Source organism: Monodelphis domestica, chromosome 4 (assembly GCF_027887165.1).
Source record: "Monodelphis domestica isolate mMonDom1 chromosome 4, mMonDom1.pri, whole genome shotgun sequence".
Classification (NCBI taxonomy): Eukaryota; Metazoa; Chordata; class Mammalia; order Didelphimorphia; family Didelphidae; genus Monodelphis; species Monodelphis domestica.
Window position 1 is genome coordinate 231,663,011 of NC_077230.1, and position 24,582 is coordinate 231,687,592.

Genomic DNA, 24,582 nt, shown 5'->3' on the forward strand with positions numbered 1-24,582 from the left:
GGATTTTATCTGAGACATCAAGGAAACCAAGGAAGCTAGGATGTAGAAATGGAGAGAGTATTCTGATGAGTAAAAATAAACCAGGAAATGAGTTAGGTGACTTGTTTGTGGTCCCACAGACAGTAGGTGTCATCATTCGAATTTAAGTCTTTCTCACTAGAAGGCTGATCTTCTATCTATTATACCACATGCTGCTTCTTAAGCATTTTAGATAATGAAATTAAGTTTAATAGCTAAGCAAATGGTTACAGGGATATAGAAGTTCCTATCTAATAGCTGGTAATAAATTAGGAATGATTGACAAAATTGGGAATATTTAAGGCTCGGGAAGAAATTGAGAACCATTAGGAATTTGTTCTCTTGGGTGGCATGATGAACAGAGAACATACAGAATACCAGTTATGTTTTTCAGTGACCAACAAGATGTCCTAGGCTTGCCTGGGTCAGGAAACTAGGGCTGAGCACCTTTTCACAATTTGTTAATTTATAATAATAATGCTACTTTTGCTCCCAAGGAAAAAGAAGTCTTTTAAGAACATGATTATGAGGAGCCTGAGGCCTTGGCTGCTATTGTCCCCAAGAGAGGAAAAATCCTTTCTATCAGGATGTCTTCCCACAAGTAGGTGAAAGCTCAGAATATAGGTACTAGCATTACATGTTTATTACTCTTGTGTCTATGAATGCCCTGGATCTCTAACTGAAAACTTCTGAGGTCTTGGATAGCTATAATTAGTGACAATCAGAGCTGTCACCCTCCTTGGAGAATGGAGACTCAGGCCCCCCTGGGTGTCCCATGTTGCTGACCCAACTCTCCAGGAAGGCACAGAAAGTACTCCCATGACAGTGGGGAAACTCAGACTTCCCAAGACACTGTGGTGGCTTCTATAAGAAGAAAAAGAGAAAAAAAGGATTCTGCTCATTTGGGTTTTTTTTACTCAATTCTTTCAAATTTACTAAGTTATTATTTAGCTTACTTCAATCACCAGTAGGTACCCACTGCCTGGTTCCCTGTTACATGCCCTGATCTCTAAGGCCACTTCTCCCTCTGCCTTTAGGAAATCCAGCCTTAGTGGCTATAAACAATTATCCTTCTGTAGGCCACTGATCCCAAGTGGAATAGTACATCTAAGGTAAATGTATAGCAATTGATTTGACAGTTAAAAAAAAAAAGTAAGATCTCCAGAATCACTGATCTGTATTTTTGAAGCTATCAGTCACCAATAGATCTTTGAACTAAATTTGAAAGTAGTCAGTTTTGAGGATTTCCAGTGCCAAGATGGCAGAGTAAGGAAAGAACTTGCCTAATCCCTCCCTAATTCCCTTCCAAACAACTTAAAAACAAAGCCTCATGCTGAACTTTGGAGCAGTGAAGCAGTTTCCTATCTCTGGACAGTTTGGAGAATTAGCAGGAAAAGTCTGTCTCATGGGGTTAGGAAGGGAGTAAAGTCTGGAGAAGACAGCCTAAACAAAGGCAGGACATACTCCAGCAGGCCAGTGGTGAAGCCTTGCCCCTAGAGCAGCTGGGCTTCAACAAGGCACAAACTACCAATGAAGCCTTATCCTGGGTAAAGTCCAGTAGAGAGTCACCCCAATGGACCTAACCCTCCAGTGAGATACTACCCCCATAGAAAATTATCAGCAAGGGGCCACATCCCCTGCCACAGGCCAATAGTGAGCTATCCTAGGAGGTGGGGGCCCCATTCAAGTCAGCATCTGAGGATTCCCCCATCGTGTAACTAGACAGCAAAGCCCCAAGCCCCAGAACGGGACAATACCTTCTCTAATCCAGGAGCACTGCCCAAGTTTAATATATAGTGAAAAGTTACAAAATAAATTGGGGAAATGAGTAACAACAACAATAAAAAAGAACCTAACCACAAAAAGTTACTATGGTGACAGGGAAGATGAAAGCACAAAGCTAGAGGAGAACAATGTCAAAATGTCTATGTATAAAACCTTCAATAAAAATGTGAATTGGTATCAGGCCCCAGAAGAACTAGAAGTGCTAAAAAAGCACTTTAAAAATCAAATAAGAGTGATGTTAAGATTCAGATCTCTGGATACTATATCTTAATTTATAATTATTTATTAAATAATAAAAAGTGGACAGAGAAAGAAAAGGCACCAGCCACATAGGGCCAACTGTTCCCTTTACAAACCTCCTCCACCAAGTTGGGGTTTAAGCTTCTCAGCTAGACCTTAGGCAATCTGGGACACTCTCCTGGGAAGTTCTGAAATGACTGCATGTGTACACCAGGGCTCCCTTAGCTAGCACTTGCCAGCATTGGCACTCCCACCTCCCCCTAAGCCAGCTGAATGGCCACACTACAGATACACCAGCACTCGCCTAGCCACCTTTTCTCACTATGATTCCAATGCAAAAAAAGAACTACTTCCTTTCCCCAGTTCAATTGTATATTCCTTGTGACATCACTTTTCTGAGTCCCTCTGATTTGGCAGACTCTAACCTCAGTCTGGATCAGAGATAGGTCTTATGGGTGCCAGGAATTAAATGGGACAAGAGGCAAGCATCTTCTGGACACCAAGGAGCTATGAAGCCTCTGACATCTTCCCAGAGAGCCCATGTATCCCCCTTATCATAATTAGTTTTTTGACAGATAAAGCATCAGTCTTTGTTCTTAATTCAGTCAGAGTAGGGTTGAATTGTAACCTTTCAAACTCAATATGAAATTTTCCCTTTAAAATCCAAGGCTGATCGTAGGGTGCCAAGAGAAAGAAAAGGAGTGCAGGCTAATGTTAAAATTTTAAAGTTAAAAGAAAAATTAGAAAAATAAATGAGAACAATGCAAGAAAAATAATGAAAATAGTGTTAATAGATTGGCAAAGGAAGCACAAAAATAGGAAAAGATATTTAAAAATTCACTGAAGAAAACAACTTTTTAAAAAATAGAATTGGTCAAGTAAAAAGGAAAGTATGAAAGCTCAGTGAAGAAAATAATACTTTAAAAATTAAGCTTTGGCAGGTAGAAGCAAATGGCTCCATGAAACATCAAAAAGCAATAAAACAAAATCAGAAGAATGAAAAAAAATAAGAAGAAAATGTGAAATTTCTCAACAGATAATCTATAGCCCTGGAAAACAGATCAAAGAGAGATCGTTTAAGAATTATTGGACTAAAAAAAAAGAACTATTGGACTACTTGAAAACCATTATCAAAAAAAGAACCTGGACATCATATTTAAAGAAACTGTCAAGGGGCAGCTGGGTAGCTCAATGGATTGAGAGTCAGGCCTAGAAACAGGAGGTCCTAGATTCAAATCTGGCCTCAGACACTTCCCAGCTGTGTGACCCTGGGCAAGTCACTTAACCCCCATTGCCTAGCCTTTACCACTCTTCTGCCTTGAAGCCAATTGGCTCCAAGATAGAAGGTAAGGGTTTAAAAAAATTGTCAAGGAAAACCACCCTGATATTCTAGAATCAGAAGGTAAAATAGAAATTGAAAGGATCCAACAATAACCTCCTAAGAGATCCCAAAATGAAAATTCCCAGGAATATTATAGCCAAATTCCAGAGCTCCCAGGCTAAGGAGAAAATACTACAGGCAGTCAGAAAGACACAATTCAAATATCATGGAGCCACAATCAAGATTACACATGATTTAGCAGCTTCTACATTAAAGGATTAGAGGACTTGGAATAATATATTCCAAGGCAAAGGAGGTGGGATTATTACCAAGAATTACCTACCCAGTGAAACTAAGTATAATCCTTCAGGGGAAAAAGTGAATATTTAATGAAATTGAAGACTTTCAAACATTCCTAATGAAAATGCCAGAACTATACAGAAAATTTGAAATTCAAACAGAAGACTCAAGAGAAGCATAAAAAGGTAAACAGGATAAATAAATCATAAGATAAAAGATTCAGTAAGGTTAAACTGTTTATATTATATATAATATATATAGTATAACTTAATATTATTGATATTAGGACAATTAGAAAGAATATACATAGAGGATATAGGTGAGAATTGACTATGATGGGATGCCATTAAAAATAAGGGATGAAAAAGGACTGCACTAAGAAGAGGGAGGGGAGAGAGAGTATAGTGAAATATCTCAATTAAAAGAGGTACAAAAGAACTATTACAATGGAGGTAAAGATGGGGGGTGGATGGTAGTGGATCACAATTAAACCTTACTGTCATCAGATTTGGCTAAAAGAAGAAATAATGTGCACATTCAGTTGGATTTAGAAATCAATCTTATCCTATAGGGAAGAAAAAAGGGATGGGGATAAGGGAATGAGGGAGGATCTGGCCTCAGCTACTTCCTGTCTGTTTTACCCTGGGTAGGTCACTTAACGCCAATTGCCTAGACTCATCAGTCTTTTGTCTTACATTTGATACTAAGACAGAAGGAATGGGGTTTTTTTAAAAAAGGAGGTAAGGAAAGAGGACTTAATATGGGCTGAAATGTCCTACAAATCCTCCCAAGTAGCTGTACACCTTGGTAGTAGTCTCTCGGTGACCGAGAATGACGATTGTCTTTGTGCATTATCATCTATTGATGTACCCTCATGTGGCTTTGGAGTCCAAAGGCTGAGGCGCACAGTTTGTGGCACATGGGGCCTGGGACTCCAGTTGTTACGGGAGGTGCGGCTGTGGCCTGGTGTCGGCGTTCACGCGCAGCGGCAAGACGTCGACGTCGCTCATCTTCAAAGGTGGTGGCGGCATGGTTAATGTGGGTTTGCCAGCTGCTTCTGTCAGAGGCAGCGAGTTCTAGTTGCTTTGGTGTCATGCCAGCCCACTTCAAGTTGGACTTTAGCTGATCCTTGAATCTTTTCTTTGGTCGGCCTTGTTTCCTGAGTCCAGCTGACAGTTCACCATAGAATACCTGTCTTGGTATTCACTGTGGGTCCATGCGGATGATGTGTCCAGACCATCGTAGCTGGGTTCTGAGGACCATGACTTCGATGCTGGTGGAGTTGGCTCTGTCGAGGACTTCCTGGTTGGTGATTCGGCGCTGCCATCGGATCCTCATGATTGACCGGAGGGAGCGTTGGTGGAATTGCTCCAGCTGTTTCATGTGCTTCCGGTACAGTGTCCATGTCTCATAACCGTACAGGAGTGAGCTGAGGATCACTGCGTTATACACTTTGAGCTTCATCGCAGTGCTTACACCGCTGTGTTGGAGGACTTTGCAGCGCAGCCGCCCAAGTGCCTGGCTGGCCTTTTGGATCCTGGCATTGATCTTGTGGTCTAGGGACCCGTTGTTGGCGATGGTGCTGCCCAGGTACTTGAAAGTGTGTACGCCATCAAAAGAACATAGAAACAATAACTAGTTGATTACAATTGGTCTACATTTAATATAATATATATGAGTTGCTCAGATCCATAGTTATGAGAAAATTCCTCACATCAATCTTTAGTTATAACCTAGGTCCTTGGTTGGGGGTCTCTGGACAGCAAATACAGGTGGTTCAGTTTCATGGTCACACAAGACTAGGTTCAAACAATGTTCAATTTCCATACTCACTGCCTTTCTCTGAGTCTGCACAGAAAAGAGCAAAACTTGACCTAAAGTTGCTATTATCATTAGCATCCCATTTGTATTGTGGTTTGTTCCCCTCTGAATGGGCAAACAGAGTGATGTGACAAGGAAATCACTTTAAAAGACTCATATATATTAATTTAAGGTCGCCAAGGAATTCAGCTATGTAATTCCTAAATGAAAACTCAAGTCAGCAGTCAACCTTTTATGGAGTTTAATTACAAACAGGAGGAAGAAAGGTATTAGAGATAGAGAGAGAGAGGGAGAGAGAAAGGGGAGAGAAGGGAATAGGGCTTAAATACCCCTTCTGTTTAGGCTGGGCCAAAAGGCCCAAGCCCTTAGATAGCTGAGGCAAAGAAAAGAGATCAGTCCCTATCACTCACGTGACCAAAATGGAGAAACAGTCTCAGGGGCCTCCACCTCCAGCTTCCTTCAGAGCAAGCTTCTCAGAGCACCACCTCTTAGACCAAAACCTCTCGAACCAACCACCCCTAGTCCTCAGACCCCTGCTATCTTTAAGGAAACCATCCAAGTTCCCTCCCCTCAGTTCTCACATCTACCAATCACTGTCCATGTCTTCCCTGTGCCAATGGTGGCTCTACCTTAACCCAGGACCGCCCAGAGGTCTGTGGCTTTGCACATGTCTGTTGAAGGTCATATTCTCAAATAATTAAATCTTGATCCTTTGCTACAGCCCTTCCTAAATCCTGTTACCCTGAGTAGGATGGAGATTGGAATAATTAAATTTTGATCTATGCTGCAGCCCTTTCCATTGTTCAGCAAAAGGTTTCTGTCCTAAAGTAATCTTAAGAAGGGAGGAGGAGGAACCTCCCTTGCCAATGGGGTTCACATTCCAATGGTGAAATTTCCAACATTCACAAGTCTAAGAAATTTTAAGGTTTACAGTGAACCATGGGTAAAGCCATGCAGACCAAAGTGGACTGTTGGTAAAGTGGTATCAGTTCGCTGGAGACACAAGGCAACAACTGCTTAAACAAATGACCCCTTCTTTAGTAACTAAGCAAGATAAAAAGCATACCTGAGAACCCTTACACACTTTTACCTTTTGCCCTTTTATATACTCTTTACTCTCTCTCTACCCTTACTTACTACACTTACTTAATTACTTACTATACTAGCTACTCTTTTATAATATTCTCTTATAATAAAGCTTGTTTCCTTGGAATGAAGTCTGTTGAGTCATCCATCAATTCTTTGGACAAGTCCTAATAAGAATTAACCCCATCAGACTGATAGAAGAGAAAATGAATTTGGGGGACAGTGGTCAAGAGTAAAACACTTATGAGAAGGAAAAGGGTAAAAAAGGAGAAAAATAGAATAAACAAGGGAAAAGTAGGATAGAGGGAAATACTTAGTTAAATATCATAACTGTAAATGTGAATATGATGAACCTCCCCATAAAATGGAAGCAGATAGAATGGATCAAAAATCAGAATCCTACAATATATTGTTTACAAGAAATACATTTGAAGCAGGGAGAAACATACAAAGTAAAAGCAAGCTATGTTCCTATTTAAAACACTAGAGAGGAGAGGAATAAATGGAGGTTTCCTTAAAATGATAAATAGTAGCTATCTAAAGCCATCAGCAAGCATTATTGCCTTCCCAATAAAATCAAAGGTGAAGCTAAGATGCCCATTATCACCCTTATCATTCAGTATCATACTAGATATGCTACAAATACTAGTGATAGCAATAAAAAAAGAAAAGGAAATTGAAGGAATTAGAATAAGCAATGAAGAAACAAAGCTATTGCTCTTTGCAGATATGACCGTATACTTAAAGAATCCTAGAGAATCAACTTAAAAACTAATGGAAATAATGAACACCTTTAACAAAGTTGCTGGATATAAAATAAACACACATAAATCATCAGCATTTCTACATATTACCAACAAAGCCCAGCAGTAAGAGGAAGAAAAAGAAATTCCATTTAAAGTAACTTTAGATAGTATAAAAAACTTGGGAGTCTATCTGTCACGACAAATCTAGGAAATATATGAATATAATTACAAAATATTTTTCACACACAGAAAGCTGGGTCTAAATAATATTAATTAATAAACATATTAATTGCTCATTGAGAGGCCAAGCCATATAATAAAAATGACAATTCTACCTAAATCAGCCTACTTAGTACCATACCAATCAAACTGCCCCAAAACTATTTTATTGAGCTAAAAAAATTAATAAAATACATCTAGAAAAGCAAAAGGTCAAAAATATTAAAGGAATTTTTTTTTAATGTAAAGTGATCTCACAGCACCAGATTTCAGTTCTCAAACTTTTTTATAAAGAGGTAATCATCAAAACATTGGTTAAAGAAATAGAATGATGTATCAGTGAAATAAATTTGGTACACAATACCTAGTAATAAATTACTATAGCAATTCGGTGTTTGATAAACCAAAAGATCCAAGTTTTTCGGACAAGAATTCACTATTTGATGAAAACTAGAAAATTGAATGGCAGAGACTGGGAAGAGAACATCTCACACCATATACCAGGATAAAGTACTTAAGTTAGATGTAAAGAGTGATAGCATAAGTAAATTAGGAGAGTATGGATTAGTTTACTTGTTTACTATGGATAAAGGAAAAATTTATGATAAAGTAAGAGATAGCATTATAAGGGGGCAGCTGGGTAGCTCAGTGGATTGAGAGTCAGGCCTAGAGACAGGAGGTCCTAGGTTCAAATCTGGCCTTAGATATTTCCTAATTGCGTGACCCTGGGCAAGTCACTTATTCCCATTGCCTAGCCCTTATTGCTCTTCTGTTTTAGACCTGATAACTAGTATTGATTCTAAGACAAAAGGTAAGGGTTTAAAAAAAAAAAGCAGAAAGCTAAAAAAAAATTTACAGCAAATATTTCTGATAAAGGCCTCATTTCTCAAATTTAGAGAGAATTGGGTAAAATTTCTAAAATGTCATTCTCTAATTTATAAAAGGTCAAAGGATATGAAAGGGCAGTTTTCAGATGAAGATATCATAGTTACCTATAGTCGTGAAAAAAATACTCTAAATCACTTTTGATTAGAGGAATGCAAATTAATACAACCCTGAAATATACTTATTACACCTATAAGATTGGCCAATATGAGAAAAAAAGGAAAATGATAAATGTTGGAGGGGATATAGGAAAAATGGGACACTAATAAACTATTGGTAGAGTTGTGATCTGATCCAACTATTCTGGAAAGCAATTTGGAACTATGCCCAAAGGGCTTTAAAACTATATATACACTTTAACCCAGCAATATTACTACTAGGTGTATATCCCAAAGAAATTTAAATAAATGGGGAAAGGGCCTATAAAAAAATATTTGTAGCAGCTCTTTTTGTGGTAGCAAAGAATTGAAAATGAAAGGATGTCCGTTAATTAAGGAATGGCTAAACAAATTGTAGTACGTGATTGTAATGAAATATTATTGTGCTATAAGAAATGATGAGCAGGATGATTTCAGAAAAATGTGGAAAGATTTACATGAACTGATTCAAAGTGAAATGAGCAGAACCAGAAAAAACTTGTACATAGTAATAGCAATGTTTTGATGAAATGTGAATGGCCTGGTTATTCTTAGTAATACAGTGATTTGACAACCCTAGAGATTCATGATGAAAAATGCCATGTCCCTACTCCCACCCTCACCACCCTGTCTCCAGAGAAAGAATTGATAGAGTCTGAAAGTAGACCAAAACATACCATATTTCACTTTCTTTCTTCATTTATTTGGTTCAAGATCTCTTCCAAAAAATTTCTAATATGGAAAAATGTTTTGCATGATTTTACATATAAAAATCTATATCAGAGAATGGAGAGAATTTGAAACTCAAAATTAAAAACATAATGTTAAAATTGTTTTTACATGTAATTTGGAAAAAAATAAAATATTATAAGAAACAAAGAAAGGAAGGAAGGGAGAAAAGGGGAAAGAGAGACAGAAACAGAGACAGACAGAGACAGACAGAGACAGATAGACAGAGAGACAGACAGAGAGAGAGAGAATAGCCAACTTCAAAGAACAAGTCATTTCACACAGGGAAAAGTATCAACTGCCCAGAAGAAAGTTTTTTCTTAGTCTATTGCCACATTTTTCAAGTGGCTAAAATATAAAGACCATACTCTTGAACTTTAAACGCTTAGCATTTAAACAATGGAAAGAATGCAGTATTTAGAGTCTGGATGATAAGGATTCCAGTTCCAACTCAGCTACTTCATTTTATTTGTATGACCCGGGCAAGCCATTTCACTTCACATTCAGGATCTCATTCCCCACCTATAAACTGAAGAGTTGATAAAGATGATTTCTTAAGTATCTCTGAGTTCTGAATGTATGATCTTGTTCAATGGGTGACCTCTAAGGTCCCTTCAGCCCAAATCAATATTTCTAGTTTTACTTATGGCTAGTAGAGATCCTGCTCCAGTCAACTGGTACTAAGTGCAGAGCATAAAGGAAGGCATGATAGTAGAGTAGAAAGGGTCTGGCTCCGAAGCCATAGTCCTAGGACTCAAATCTGTCTCTTAGATGCTTACTACCTCTAGGCAAATTTATTAGCATCCTCAGGTCTATTTTTTCATCTGTAAAATGAGAGGTTGGTTTAAGTGACCTCTGAAGTCCTTTCCAGTTCAAGTTTAAAAAATCCTATGAAGATCATCTTTCCCCCAAACACTTACTGCATCTTTCTTTTTCCATGTTCACACCATTCCCCGTGTTTGTATTCCCTTATATTTTTGCTGATTGCAATTCTACCTATCATTCAAAGCCCAATCCTATTATCCCTTAAACACCACAGCTGAAAACTCCATTCTCAAAACACAGCTCATATTTCTAATGCATTTATAATATTAACATTTTGTTATAATGGGACAGGGCTTGGGTCAATTGCTAGCATTTATGTAAGCCCCTTGTGGTCAGACACCTGGCCTCAAACAACTCTGCATTTTCATTCAGAACCTAGATCTTGTATATATCTTGTGCCTAATAAGGGTTAAATGAATTTTTGAGTTCTAGACCCTTGTTTCTGGGTTGCAACAAAACATTTGCAAATGCATGAAAGGGGTTGAAAAAATTGGTACAGAGTAACCTAAAGAAACAGAGGGGGAATTAATATGTAGCAGGTTTGGAGTGATAATCAGAGCAGACGTCATGCTAAATCCTGATGAGGACTAATGACAACTTACTGGTGAGTTGGATAGTTGTGACCTTGCTGTAGGAATGAAGTAAAGTTATCAGCTATAAAAGGGAATAGAACCTTGCAAACTAAATCCCAACGGTTGGGAGGAATATTATAACATTCTTCCTTTGTCTCTTCCTTTTCCTAGTTTTCATCATGAGTTGGCTGTGGAGAAAGGCATGTTTAACTAGGATATAAAATGCATCTGGCAAAATCTCTTAGTTCTGAAAAAAGCCCATTTTACCTGTTGACTTAATTGTCACATTCTCTTTTGTGTTTTTCCCCCTCCCCTGTTTTTTAAAGCCATTTCAATTTGCCTTACATTCATGTTTTCCTGCCTCCAATGAGCAATCAGAGCAGAATCTCTGGGCCCTTTTGATTTCATCTTGGTGCAACAAGGCTCCTCAAGAAAATGTGGAAGTGGGTCATGCAAGTCAGACTATTTTGTTGCAAATCACTGTATACAAGCATTGCCAAAAAGGGACACTATCCCTATACTTTGAAAACATGTTACAGTAGAAAGAACACTAGTTATAGAGCTGGAGACCTGGTTCCAGTCCAAGGTTCTGTCATTTAGTACTCTTTGACCTTGGGAAAAATCATTTAACTATCCCTAGGCCTCATTTTTCTCATCTGTAATATGAGAAGGTTGGACTAGATGACCTCTAAGGTCCCTTCCAGGTTCTAAGAAACTCATCTAACAGAGTCATACCTCCTTTTTAAGATTGTTTTGCATTTATTCTGCTCCCTCCCTATCCACTTCCCAGCCTACTCTGAATGCAACTCAAGTAGCTTCCTATTTAAAAGGGAGTTAAACAAGGTTATGAAGAAATTTGGCTAACTGTGTTTGAGTCTTTTGAAAAACAAATCTCTAACAATAAAACAAATGAGAATGCTATGTAATTCTAATGATCAAACTGGGCCCTAGAAAAGATAAGAAAATACACCCCTTTCCATTTCTTGGAGAGATGAGGTAAGTATAGAATATTGCATATGTTGTCAGATTCTAGTTTTGCTCAACAATTAAAAAAAAATCTTACTTAAGGAATTACTTTTCTTCATTATTTTTCTACTAGTCAGAAACATATAGTTCCTAAACATTTGTTGAAAATATTTTGATTTTTTAAAAAATATATTAAACAGAAATGTTGGAATGACTTGGGCCTAGACAGTTCAGAACAGGAGCCAAGTGTTAACTTTAATGGATGTTAAAAGGAGATTGAAAATATAAAAAAACAACATCTTGTTTTATTTTCTTGTTATTTTAGGCAAATAAATGAGGACAGGATATGAGTTTGGCAAACAATACTTGTTGAGAAGATCTCAGATTCTAAATGAATTTCCAGGCAGCATATTTTAGTCATGCCTCATTCTTGTAGAAAAGGACTCTGTTGTGTTCTTAACAAAGATGAACACCTCACTTCCATTTGTAGATTTTTTTCTTCTTTTAAAAATCTCCCTCCTTTGTGATTTGATCCAACCATTCTGGAGAGTGACTTGGAACTATTCCCAAAGAGCTTTAAAAGTGTGCATACAAAAAATAAAAATAAAAAAAGGGGGGGCAGCTGAGTAGCTCAGTGGATTGAGAGTCAGACCTAGAGATGGGAGGTCCTGGGTTCAAATATGACCTCAGCCACTTCCTAGCTGTGTGACCCTGGGCAAGTCACTTGACCCCCATTGCCTGGCCCTTACCACTCTTCTGCCTTGGAGCCAATACACAGTATTGACTCCAAGACAGAAGGTAAGGGTTTAAAAAAAAAAAAGTGTGCATGACCAGCAATATAATAGGACTATATCCCAAAGATATTTTTAAAAGGCACAAAAGGACCTGTTTGTGCAAAAATATTTGTAGCAGCTCTTTTTGTAGAGGCAAAAAACTAGAAACTGGGGAACTGGGGAATGACTGAACAAATTGTGGTATATGATTGTAACAGAACACTACAATGCTCTAAGAAATGATGTGAAGGATGATTTAAGAAAGATCTGCAAAAACCAACATGAACTGATGCAAAGTGAAGTGAGTAGAACCAGAAGAACATTATATATACAGTGACAATAATATTAACTGATAACCGTTTATGAAAGACTTAGCAATTCCTAGCAATACAGTGATCCTGGAAAATCCTCAAGTACTTATGATGAAAAATGTCAACCTTCTCCAGAGAAAGAACTGATAGTCTGCAGACCAAAACATACTATATTCCACTTTATTTCTTCAGATCTTTTGTTTGTTTGAGTTCTCTTTTACAAAAGGACTAATATGGAAAGATGTTTTACATTATTATACTTATAAAATCTATCTCAGATTGCTTGCCATCTGGGGTAGGGGGGAAGGGATGGAAGGAGGGTGAGAATTTGGTTCAAACTTAAAGAAAAGGAAGGTTTAAATTGTTCATGTAATAGAATTGAAAATAAAATATTAGGGAGCAACTGGGTGGATGGAGAGCCAAGCCCAGAGATGGGAAGTCATGGGTTCAAATTTGGCCTCAGACACTAAGGCAAAAGGTAAGGGTTTTAAAATAAATAAAGGAAATAAAATGTTAGTAAATTAGAAAACCTGTAAAAATAAAATAGCCTATAATTTTAAAGAAAAATAAAATAAAAAATTTTCCTCCTACAGACCAATTTCTTCAGTACTGTCAACAATTAAGGCCCCAAATGTTATCTAGTCACTTCTTAGTTCAAAATCCAAAGGGGAAAATGGTTGAAAATATGGAAATGAAAAAGGCTAACACTTCTAGAAGTTCTTTAGTTCAATTTGACAAATACATAAGTACCTATTCTATTCAAGATATTGTGCTGGCTCACTGGGAACATAAAGTGATCAATTCCCCACTTTAAGGCGTTTATGATCTGTTCTTACTTCCTACCAATAATACATGGCAAGATATCCCCCAACAAGACTGTAAATTCCATGAGTATAGGGTGGATCTTGTCTCACCTTTTTAATCATCAAATAGCTTTTAGCACAGTTCAGTGCAAACATAGGAGATATAAGAAATAACTTGTCAACAAGCATTTATTAAGCACCTACTAGGTGACAAGCACTGAATACTACTAGTTCAGCAAACTAAATACATTAATCAAGTCCATCTGTAGATATTGTGCTCCCTCTCCATAGCTCTCTATTTTGCAAAGGAAGGGAGATGGAGCCTCTTCTTCAAGGCTAAGCAATAACTCAGTGGTCAGTTTTAATGTTTGCTCTTGTTTCCATTTATAGCTTTGCATTTATATAGTGTATTCCATTTCCTGGTTTTGTTTACTTTGTATTAGTTCACACAAGTCTTTTTTTCTTTTAAACCCTTTCTGTCTTAGAATCGATACAAGTATCGGTTCCAAGGTCGAAGAGTGGGAAGGGCAAAGCAATGGGGGTTAAGTGACTTGCCCAAGTGGCAGCTAGGAAATGTCTGAGGCCCAATTTGAACTCACAATCTCAAATTTCTAGGCCTGGCTCTCAATCCACTGAGCCACCCAACTGCCCCAGTTTATAGAAATCTTCACCTGCTTCCCAATAGTCTTCATTTTCATATATCATGGCACAATATTTCATTACATTAATTTTGCATCACAGATTTTTGTCTTCCTCTTTTGCCTTTCTTTTTATTCTTTGGGATAAGTGATGGTTCTCTGAATGGGGGCAAGGGAAGGGAGAAGGATACATTGAGAAATGAAGGAAATACAAAATCAAGAGATAGATATAACTTTTTTAAACTTACTTTCTTTTTTTTTTTTAAACCCTGACCTTCCGTCTTGGAGTCAATACTGTGTATTGGCTCCAAGGCAGAAGAGTGGTAAGGGTAGGCAATGGGGGTCAAGTGACTTGCCCAGGGTCACACAGCTAGGAAGTGGCTGAGGCCGGATTTGAACCTAGGACCTCCCGTCTCTAGGCCTGGCTCTCAATCCACTGAGCTACCCAGCTGCCCCCTTAAACTTACTTTCTATCATAGTAACAGCTCTAGGACAGAAGGGCAAGGGCTAGACAAATTTCAATGACTCACCTAGGAGGCTACATTTGAACCCAGATCCTGGTGCTCTATCTCACTGCACTACCCACCTGGGTCCACTAATTTGCCCCTGATAAATATAACTTTAAGGGTAGAGGCCACTAATTTGTACATTAACATAATGTACAAAACACTTTAAGGGAGCAAAATTTTTAAATCTTCTTTATCCAAAAAAGGAAGATAGCACAGCTTCTCAGGACACAATGTTTTCATACTCTGACCATTGGCTAATGCAAAGACACCCCACCCACCCCCAGACCCAGATACAGTATCTTTGTATCTTATCTCTTTCATCCCAGGAGGAAGAGGACCAGAGGACCTAACGGGGCCCAAGAACCAAGAGATCTGAATTCTAACTTAGCCAGGCCTGTCTAGATGAGAGGTTAAAGAACTTGAGGTGTTCAGGTTCTATTAAAACCTGCACTGGGTGGGGCAGCTAGGTGACTCTGGGGATAGATAGCCAGGCCTAGAGATAGCAGATCCTGGGTTCAAATTTGGCCTCAGACACTTCCTAGCTATGTCACTCTGGGCAAGTCAACTCCCCACTGCCTAGCTCTAATGGTTTTTCTAACTTGGAACCAATACTTAGTATTGAATCTAAGACAGAAGCTAAGGGTTTAAAAAAAATCTGCCTGGGCAGCTGGGTGGCTCTGTGCATGGAAAGCCAGACCTAGAGATAGCAGATCCTGGGTTCAAATTTGGCCTTAGATACTTCCTAGCTATGTGACCCTGGGCAAGTCACTTAACCCTCTGCTTAGCCCTTACTGCTCTTCTGCCATGGAACTGACACACAGTATTGATTCTAAAACAGAAGGGAAGGGTTTAAAAAAAAAATCTGCACTGGATTGATTGGTGAATGACCAAACAAACAAACTGTGGTATATAAATGCAATGGAGTTTATAACTCTGCCCTAAGAAATGAGGAACAGGATGAATACAGAGAAGCAAAGAAAGATTTACATGAAATGATAAAAAGTGAAGTGAGCAGAGTCAGGAAAACAATACACAATGACTATAAATATATAAATAACAACCACAAAATAATTGCAAATGAATGCTTAAAGTTTTTTAAAGTCTGGTCCAAAGAAGAAATGTGAGAAAACATTGTTTTACCTATGCACTAATTGAGACCCTAATGTGTTTAGAAAATTGCAAAAAATGTCAGTTTTTCCCATTTATTGATCAATTTTGCTGAATTTTTTTTCTTTTAAAAAATCTGTTAAAATGGATTTCTCTATTTAAAAGGGAGAAGGGTAAGATCATGGGTGGAAATCAAGATGAGATAAAAACAAAAGATGGCAATTTAAAAAATATTAAATCCTGAATGGAAGCGTTTAAGAAGAAAAACAAATACTATGAAGGTCATTTATTGTCAATATCTTTTTCAAACTTCTCATCTACCTTTCCTTCTGCTGAGATCCAGGTCAAAGCTTCTTAGGTTCCCTGCCTTTCTAGACCCTAGTTTTCACCTTTGAAAATTGAGACTAGGTTTTTCTTCCAGTTTTCATAGTGTAATATGAATACAGACAAGAGGGTCACAGATTGATAAATTAAACTGAAAGGTATAGAAATCCCTTAGTTTAGGGTGTGGCCCTAATACTCAGTAAACAGGGGGCAGCCAGGTAGCTTGAGAGCCAGGCCTAGAGATGGGAGGTCCTGGGTTCAAATATGACCTCAGATACTTCCTAGCTGTGTGATCCTGGGCAAGTCACTTAACCCCCATTGCCTGGCCCTTACCACTCTTCTGCCTTGGAACCAATACACAGTATTGATTCTAAGAGGGAAGGAAAGAATTTTAAAAAAAGAAAGTCAATAAACAGGGATTAAGTACCTACTACTGCTAGACTGCTAGACATTGGGGATGCAAAAAAAGGCAAAAGACTGTCCCTGCCCTCAAGGAGTTTACAATCTGACTGAATTAGAGAGCTGACAGAATGAAACACATTATTGTACATAGCAAATATAAAAATTTGTTCTTCATGATTATACTTTTTTTACAAGGGGTTTGGTTTGGTTTTTGAAAAAATTTAAGATAAATAAAAGAAGTGGGCAACATCTAAATTCCTTTTCAGCTGTAAATTTATGGATCAGCCTAAAAACAAATTTTTGTACATTAAAAAAATATATTTGAGTAAAGAATTGGACAACCTCTAAATTCCTTTCCAGGGTAAAACTATGAATTTATGGAACATTCCATAAATTATGGGGTGGGGAGTTCTTGCTAAAAAAACATACCTCTATTTTTAGGGATGGGGGCAGATTCCCCCCTTACTTCATCCTTTCAGCTTTTAGCAATGACTTGGGGCAGATTACCTACTAGTGGATTAACCTCAGTCAAGAGGTTATTATTTATGCCAGATTTTGAGTCTTGGAAAATACCAGTTCGAATCCCAGTTCTGGCATTTATGAGGTTTGATCGAGGGTGGAACTGGGACAAGTTTTTTTTTTCCCTTTCCTCTGACTTTCCCCAATAAAATGAGGACCTTAAGTACCAACCTTAGTTTCCCCATCTCTGAAATAAGAAATACCTCTCCCTTGAGGGCTGTGAGGGTCAAATGAGACGATTATGTAAAGCCCTTAGCGAGTCTAGGTAACTTTTTCTGTTTATTCTCCTTTTTTTACGGCAGGCCAATCTAAAAGTGAGCTTTTATTACGGTTATTACTTCGGCGGCGGCAGGCATTTAATAGTTGGGGGGAGGAGTGGCGCCCCCCCTCCTGCCCGCAGGACGCTTGCCCGTCCCGCCGCAGCCGCGGCTCCCCCTCCTGCCCGCAGGACGCGCCCGCCTCACCAGCTCGCCCGCTCGCCCGCTCGCCTCACAGGCCGCTCAGCCGCCCCGGGGTGCGCGGGTGGGGGATGGGGAGCGGGCACCTCCGGGCTGGAAGCTGGGAGGGTTGCAGCTCGGCCGCCCAGGAGCGGAGGTGCCTCCCTCCACAAGCAGGCGGCCCCGCCACCGGGAAGCATCAGGTCGGTGGTCGTCCCAATTCTCAGCCCCGCGCCCCTCGCCCGCGCCCCCACCTCGCGCTCTCGCCCTGCCCGCCTCGGCGCCCCTTTTTGGGGGCGCGCCCCGTCCCCCTCACACCCCTCAGCAAGGGTCCCCGAGCCTGCTGTGCCTATCCAGCAGTCCCATGTCCCGGCCCCAGAGCCCCGACTTCTGCAGCTGCCGCCGGCGCCGACACGGCCCCCGGCTCCGCCGGGGTGGGGGCGCCGGCCCCCCGGTTTCTCCTCAGCGAGGACTCGGGCCCCGGTAGATGGGGCGGCGGCGGCGGCGGCGCAGGAGGCGGCCCAAGCCCCGGGTCCGGCCCGAGCTCTCGCCATCTTGAGGGGAGGAGGAGCCGCGGCCGCCGCCATGCGGGGAGGCAGGGAAAGAGGGAGGGCGGCAGCGAGCTAGCGAGGGAGGGGGCGCGGCGGCGGAGTTGGCTCGGCCCGGTCGGCGGCTTCGGCGGCGCCATGAGAGCGGGGAGCGGCGGAGGTAGGCCGGGCGCAGCCGGGGCGCCGGACTGGCTGGCTGGCGGGGGCGCTGGGGCGGAGCGCGGCGCCGCGGCCCAAGGGGACGCGGCTGAGGGGGCCCTAGCGGGCCTGGGGTTGGACTAAGCCGGGCCGAGCCGGGCCGGGGAGGGCAGGGCCGGGGGGCGGGCGGGCGGAGGGTTTCGGGGAGGAAGGAGCCGCCGCCATCTTGGGAGCTACGAGTCAACAATAAAGGAGCCGGGGACCCGGGCGGCGGCGGCGGCGGCCTCGGCGCCGCGACACAGGCCCTATCCGCGGCCAGTGGGGTGAGGCGCCGAGCTCGGCCGCTGGCGAGGCGCCGGGGCTGCGGGAAGCGGACTGGGCCCGTGGAGTGGGGGGGCGCTCTAGGGCGGAGGCTTGAGGCCTGACTCAGGCCTTGAGGTAGCCCAGGAGGCGGTGGGCAATGTGAGGGGCAGAATCTAGGGGCGAGGGAGGAGAGGGTCCTGGGACTGAAGGCCGAGAGAGGGCGAGCAGCGGCCCCGCGCCGGTGACAGCTTTCTAGGGACTGGGAGATGTGGGGGCCTCAGGGCTGAGGGACGTGGCGCCCCCACACACATACTGGGGGCGGGGGGCAGACTGCGGCTCACTGTGGGCATTCCCCCCTCCCCCCAACACTTCCTCCGTGCGTAGACTGTCGGGGGTGCTGGAGTGCCCCCCGTAGGTTGAGGGGGGAAGGGGCTTGCTCGGGTCGGGGGTGACTCTTTGGGGCCCCGAGGGGGAGGGGGAATCCCCATTGTTTCCCGCTGGCTGTGCTGGCGGGGCCGCGGCTGCTCTCTGCCAGTGTTGCGCAGATCCCATTGCAGGGCCCCAACCTCTTTTGTTTTTAAGGCCAAAGGAAGAGGCTTTGGGATGGAAAATAACCGAGAAATTACTGGCACACAGATTGAGACAGGGAGTGGGGGGGGGGGGTCCTCCAACTCATGCTCTTTTTCCTTTGATTTGTCCCCCATTTATTTCTCTTGTTCGTCCTTCCAGAGCCACCTCCCTAAGAATTAAAGCCCCCACCCCAACTCTCCTCCCGAGCTTTAGGGAAACTGCGCTGCACTTGCAAACAAAAGCTCGTGGTGGTGAGGAGTTTTGGGGTGTGAAACTGTCATTTGCGAGCACTAATCTAGGAAACGCTGTAATTAACTCAACAAGAGGAGCTTCCTTACTTGTCTGCGTTTCAATCTTATTTTTGAAAATGTAGGCATACAACTTTCAGACAGAAATTGGGTTGCTGAGGAAAAGGGTGGGAGGAATATTATTTCCTCCTGTGAAACTGCTGTATATGTTCTTTTCTCTGTTAAAAAAAAAGTGGGGTCGTTGTTCCAAGGTCCCAAATGGGTGGCACAATTTGATTGTAGGGAGAATGTGGTGCAAGTGTGAGTGTCAGATTATTAAAAGCAACAGCAATACTATTTAGCCATATAGGTTGCCTTTTTCATCCTCTAAGTACTTTGCTAACAATTAATCCTCACAATCTCCTTGTGTGACTGGTGGTGGTAAAGTTGATCATCATAGTATAAACCTATCAAGACCAAAAGCTATTTATTGCAAAAATGGTTATCAAAATTGGGTAGCTCTTAACCATAGTCTGCTTAGGTAACCAGAGCTAGAATGAGGTTTAAATTTTTCTTTTCAATTGATTTTTACAAAATTCTGACTTTGTTGATGAGGAAACCAGTGTTCAATTAAAACTACACAACAGTTCCTTTTAGAAGATGAGTTTGAGTTAGGGAGCATTTTGTAATTTCATTATACTTTCCAAATTTCAGAAACTGCCTTGAACATTTAAATCATCTTTGTTTTTTATTACACATTCCTTTTGTTTGCAAGAAATGTAGTAGCAGAGTAAAGCAGTGAGCCTTTGTATTTTTCTTGGCTGACCAAGTGTCATTCACTGTATTTTGCAAGAGTATAAATTAATCTTTTTGATAGTTGACATTAATTTTAGGAATGCAGTATAACTGGATTAATAATTTGATTTTTCTGACGTTTTAAAAGTTTACTTGTTGAGTATTTCATTGAACAACAATTTGGTTGTTTTTGTAAAAGGGGAGTAGTTTTGTTTCTTAGGTATTTTATAATGTAGATATGGTACTTTTAAAATGTTATGGGTTTTTTTTAACTTATAATTTAAATTATTTAGATAGCTAAAAGTTTTCTGGTCAGTTTCTAAGCAACAGTCTTCACTTTGATTTTGAATTCTTAGAGATGGTACAGACATTTAAAATTAACCTTTGGTTTCCTCTTTTACTACTTGAAAGGACAACCCCCCTCAACCCTATAAGAAAAAGAAATTACTTTTCATAAAATAGGAATCCTAAGTGGGAGATGACGTTCATATGAACATGAAAATGTTTTTTGCCATAATTTCAAATTGAAACCTGAAGCTTGTTTAACTCTTCAAGATCCAGTTTAACTTGTCTGAAATAGAATACAAAACAAACGAATTGTCCAGGCATATTGATAGATGACCTTCCATCATATAACTCTTGTTAGAGTATGCTTTGGAATTTTAAAAGTTTTTAGATAAAATAACTGATTCAATTACTAGTTTCCTAATAATCAATAATAATAGCTAGCACTTATGTAGTGTTTCAGGTTTTGCAAAGTACTTTACAGATATTCTCACTTTATCTTACAACAACCTTGGGAGGTAGGTGTTTTTATCCCCATTTTACAGATGAAGAAACCTAGACAAACAGAAGTTAAGTGACTTACCTAGGGTTACACAACCATTAAGATTTGAACTCCTATCTTCCTGACTTCAGGTTCAGTACTCTGTCCATGTAAATTTAGTTTTACTTAAGAAATGTGAGGTTGATATCTGCCTATTTTTACCTGGGTGTTACTTTGGATTAGGGGCAGTATTCACAACTATTTTCTTTGCCCTAGATGAAGGTTTGATCTAGATATAAATTTATGCTCTCATGTTAAATGGTAAAGACTGTAGAAATCTTGATGTCAGGGTCCCTTAAGAGGACTTGATTTAAAAGGAAAAGCACGCTGTTATTCTGAATATTGATTATTTTTTTTTCTTCATTTCAGATTGAAGTGATTAAATTCAGATATAACTAAACTTTGTTAGAGGGCTTTTTTAAAAAAAAGTTGTTTCAGTGCATCAGAGCAAGTTACTACTGCTTTACCGTTCAGAGACTTACAGGTGCTTGCCTGCATTGCAATAAAGGACTCATATATTGAGCAAGACTTATATTTATCTCTTCGTTTTGGAGAGTCTAATAAACTGTTATTACAGTTTCTCTACTGACTTTCAAAAGTTTTGAAGTCTAAAAGAGACACCTTTACAAATAACAAAGCATGAGCACGGCCAGAACAGAGAACCCTGTTATAATGGGTCTATCCAGTCAAAATGGGCAGTTGAGGGGCCCTGTGAAGCCCAGTGGTGGCCCTGGAGGAGGGGGCACACAAACACAGCAACAGATGAACCAGCTGAAAAATACCAACACAATCAATAATGGCACTCAACAGCAAGCACAGAGTATGACCACCACAATTAAGTAAGTATTACTATTAAAACTTTAAATATCATAGAGGCTCTTTTCTATTGTTATTTTGATGTTGACTTGTTTTGAATATATTGGGTTTTCTTTTTTTATAATTAAATAATTCTGGCTACAAATGGAGGTTTAAAAAAAAAAAGATAAATTCATCTACAAATTCCCTCCTCTCCCCCCCACAATAAATGTGTATATTTTTGCTGTCATTTGTAAATTAACTAATGAAGCATGGTCATAGATGCCAGAATTGTTTATTATATCTCTATATTTGAAACGACCAAAACATACAACTTCTGACTTTTATAATTAGAATAAATTGGAATAGAAGGTTAGAAATAGGACACTGAGTTCCTTTACTAAATATATTAAAAGTACTGTGTTCTAGTCTTGGTTTTGACAGTATAACTTTTTGTTTAGTCCCATTAATCTTTATTTCAGTTTATGCATTAAAACTAATCATAATTTCAAGTTTTTTTTTATTTTGTGGTCATAAATGTTTGTAGTTATCTGTGACCTGTAGACATCATCATCCATAGAAGTATAAAGTTTTATTATATAATTTCAGTATGTGGAACTTTTGGTTTTGTCTTTTAACACCCCTTTTTAAAAAAATTAATTTGTATTGGTATATTTTTATATTGCCTAAATTTTTCCCTATCTCATCATTCCTCCCCCTCAGCTATCTCTTATAAGAAAGATTTTTTTATTAAAGAAAAGGAAAAGAAATCAGCAATATTAATTATCTGATAAAATAAGCAATGATCTATACTGAAGGATTCCCCTTTTCCCCACCTCTGTTCTCCCCTCTCCCTTTTTTCCCCATCTCTGCAAAAAAAAAAACAGAGGGAAGTGTTTTCTCATATCTCTTCTTTGGGACCAAGATTGTTCTTCGTAATTTTGCAACATTAGTTTTTGATTGTTTTGCCACAATTGTACTTTTCATTATAGTAGTCATTGTGTATATTTTCTTTGCTCTGCTTCATTTTACATCAGATCTTGTAAGCATGTACATGCTTCTCTTTAATATCCCTTCTTCCACATACAAATAAGGATAAAAAAAATAAACTGAGTAATTTAGAATTTTGAACTTTTAGAGGAAAGGAATGGACTTTAAACATTCCCACTTCTCTTTGTTGGAAAGTTAGGAAGTGCAGTGGACAAAGCCTTGGACTTTGAGTCAGAAAGACCAAAGTTTCAGTGCAGCCTCAGATACTCACTAACTATATGACCCTAGGCAAATCAATTAACTATATGCCTTAGTTTACTCATCTGCCAAATGGGTATAATGGCCTCTACCTGCTAGGATTGTGAGGAATGGGCTGTGCAACTTTTAAGTGATATGTAAATGCTCTCCTGATCTCAATTCTAGAGACTCACCTTATAGAGACTTTTTAAAAAAGAATTTTCCATAAAGGCATATTAAGTGATGTTTATCATTTAAAGAGTATATTTTAATGAATATAATATTTCAATTCATTTAAAGTTTTACTCTGATGTATCTTCATCTAAGTGACCCTTCTTTTTTGGAGAAACAGTGGGGATTAAATGCTGGACTTGGTGTCAAAAGCCCAAGTTTAAATCCTTGCCTTGACATTTGTTAGCTTTGTACCATGGACAAGTAATGGCAGTTCTCTGAACCTCAGGTTCCTCTTCTGCAAAGTGGAAATAGTATCTATAGTAACTACCTTATGGGGTTATCATGAGGATCAAATGAGCCAATGTATTTAAAGTACTTTGGTGTTTTTATCATTTTTGTTTGAAGGCCAAGGCAACAGAATTTGAATTATTGCTTATCCTGCCAAGCTTAACAGTTGTCCAAGTACAGACCAAGGGTATACTGTAAATATGGGGTGGCCTGTCACTCTGAGCCTGACCACTGAGTGATTGCAGTCTACATGGGTGTAGGAAAGACCCACACTAGTGAAAGCACATGTTGCTAAAGTATTGAAATAGTAACTTAGTCCAGTGGAGAACACTATGACAATAAAGATCAAGATTCTTTAACCTAATATGTTTTTTCTAATGTTGGAATTGGATTCCTCTGACTTTTTTTCAGATAAGACTTTGGTTTTGTACTTGATATATGTTTTATAAATTATTTTTTCTGTTGCTTTGGAAGCACTTTCAGAGGTGGATGGTAATCTTTCAGAAATTAACATTAGGGGGCAGCCGGGTTGCTCAGTGGATAGAGAGCCAGGCCTAGAGGCAGGAGGTTGTAGGTTCAAATGTGACCCCAGACACTTCCTAGCTGGGCAAGTCACTTAACCCCTCATTGCCTGGCCCTGACTGATCTTCTGCCTTGGAACCAATACACAGTATCAATTCCAAGATGGAAGGTAGGAGTTTTAATAAATAAATAAACAAACAAACAAACAAACAAATAAATAAATAAATAAATGAGCAAATAAAAGAGAAAGTTAATGTTACTGGGCCTCAGACCTATGAAAGTTAAAAGTTTCTTCTAAAGTCAGTCACTTATAAAGAATAATCTAGTCAAATTTTAGGTGAATTTCCCAGAATTAGCAATATAAATTTATTTTGCTCCCAGTATGCTTCTGGGGGGAGGATAGATTATTAAAAGCAGAGCCTGATAAGTTTCCAATGATTCTTTGCAAAACTGCATGAGAAATATCTTTATGTAGATATACATAGGCCCATACATTTTAGGTGTGTATGGGGATTTGAAGATACGTAACTAACAATAACTCACATTATTGTAGCACCTTTAAATAGTAATAGTACCCCTTACAAATGAGGAAATATCTTCTACTTAGAGCTTGCCATTTAATACCTATTCACATTAGGCTAGTGAGACCTAGAATTCAAGTCTACTGATTCCAAGTTCAGTGTTCTTTCCATTCTG

General features: G+C 39.7%; 2 protein-coding genes across 4 annotated transcripts in view; one reads left to right on the forward strand and one right to left on the reverse strand.

The window, feature by feature from the left end:
* Window positions 1-18,060, reverse strand: part of CXCR5 (C-X-C motif chemokine receptor 5) — a 145,999-nt gene extending 127,939 nt beyond the window's left edge. The window contains exon 1 of the mRNA XM_007494679.3: window positions 17,501-18,060. Coding sequence (XP_007494741.2) covers window positions 17,501-18,060 — 560 coding nt within the window. The remainder of the gene's footprint in view (window positions 1-17,500) is intronic.
* The window catches only part of DDX6 (DEAD-box helicase 6), a 38,778-nt gene continuing 31,734 nt past the window's right edge, over window positions 17,539-24,582 (forward strand). Inside the window, exons 1-2 of one of the 3 annotated variants that reach the window (XM_001370589.4) lie at window positions 17,539-17,676; window positions 21,250-21,719. In XM_001370589.4, the coding sequence (XP_001370626.1) occupies window positions 21,520-21,719 (200 nt within the window). In that variant the 5' untranslated portion in view covers window positions 17,539-17,676; window positions 21,250-21,519. Of the gene's footprint in view, window positions 17,677-18,043; window positions 18,182-18,331; window positions 18,483-21,249; window positions 21,720-24,582 lie in introns of those variants that run through there. The other 2 variants (XM_016433808.2, XM_016433809.2) reach the window with 2 other exon arrangements.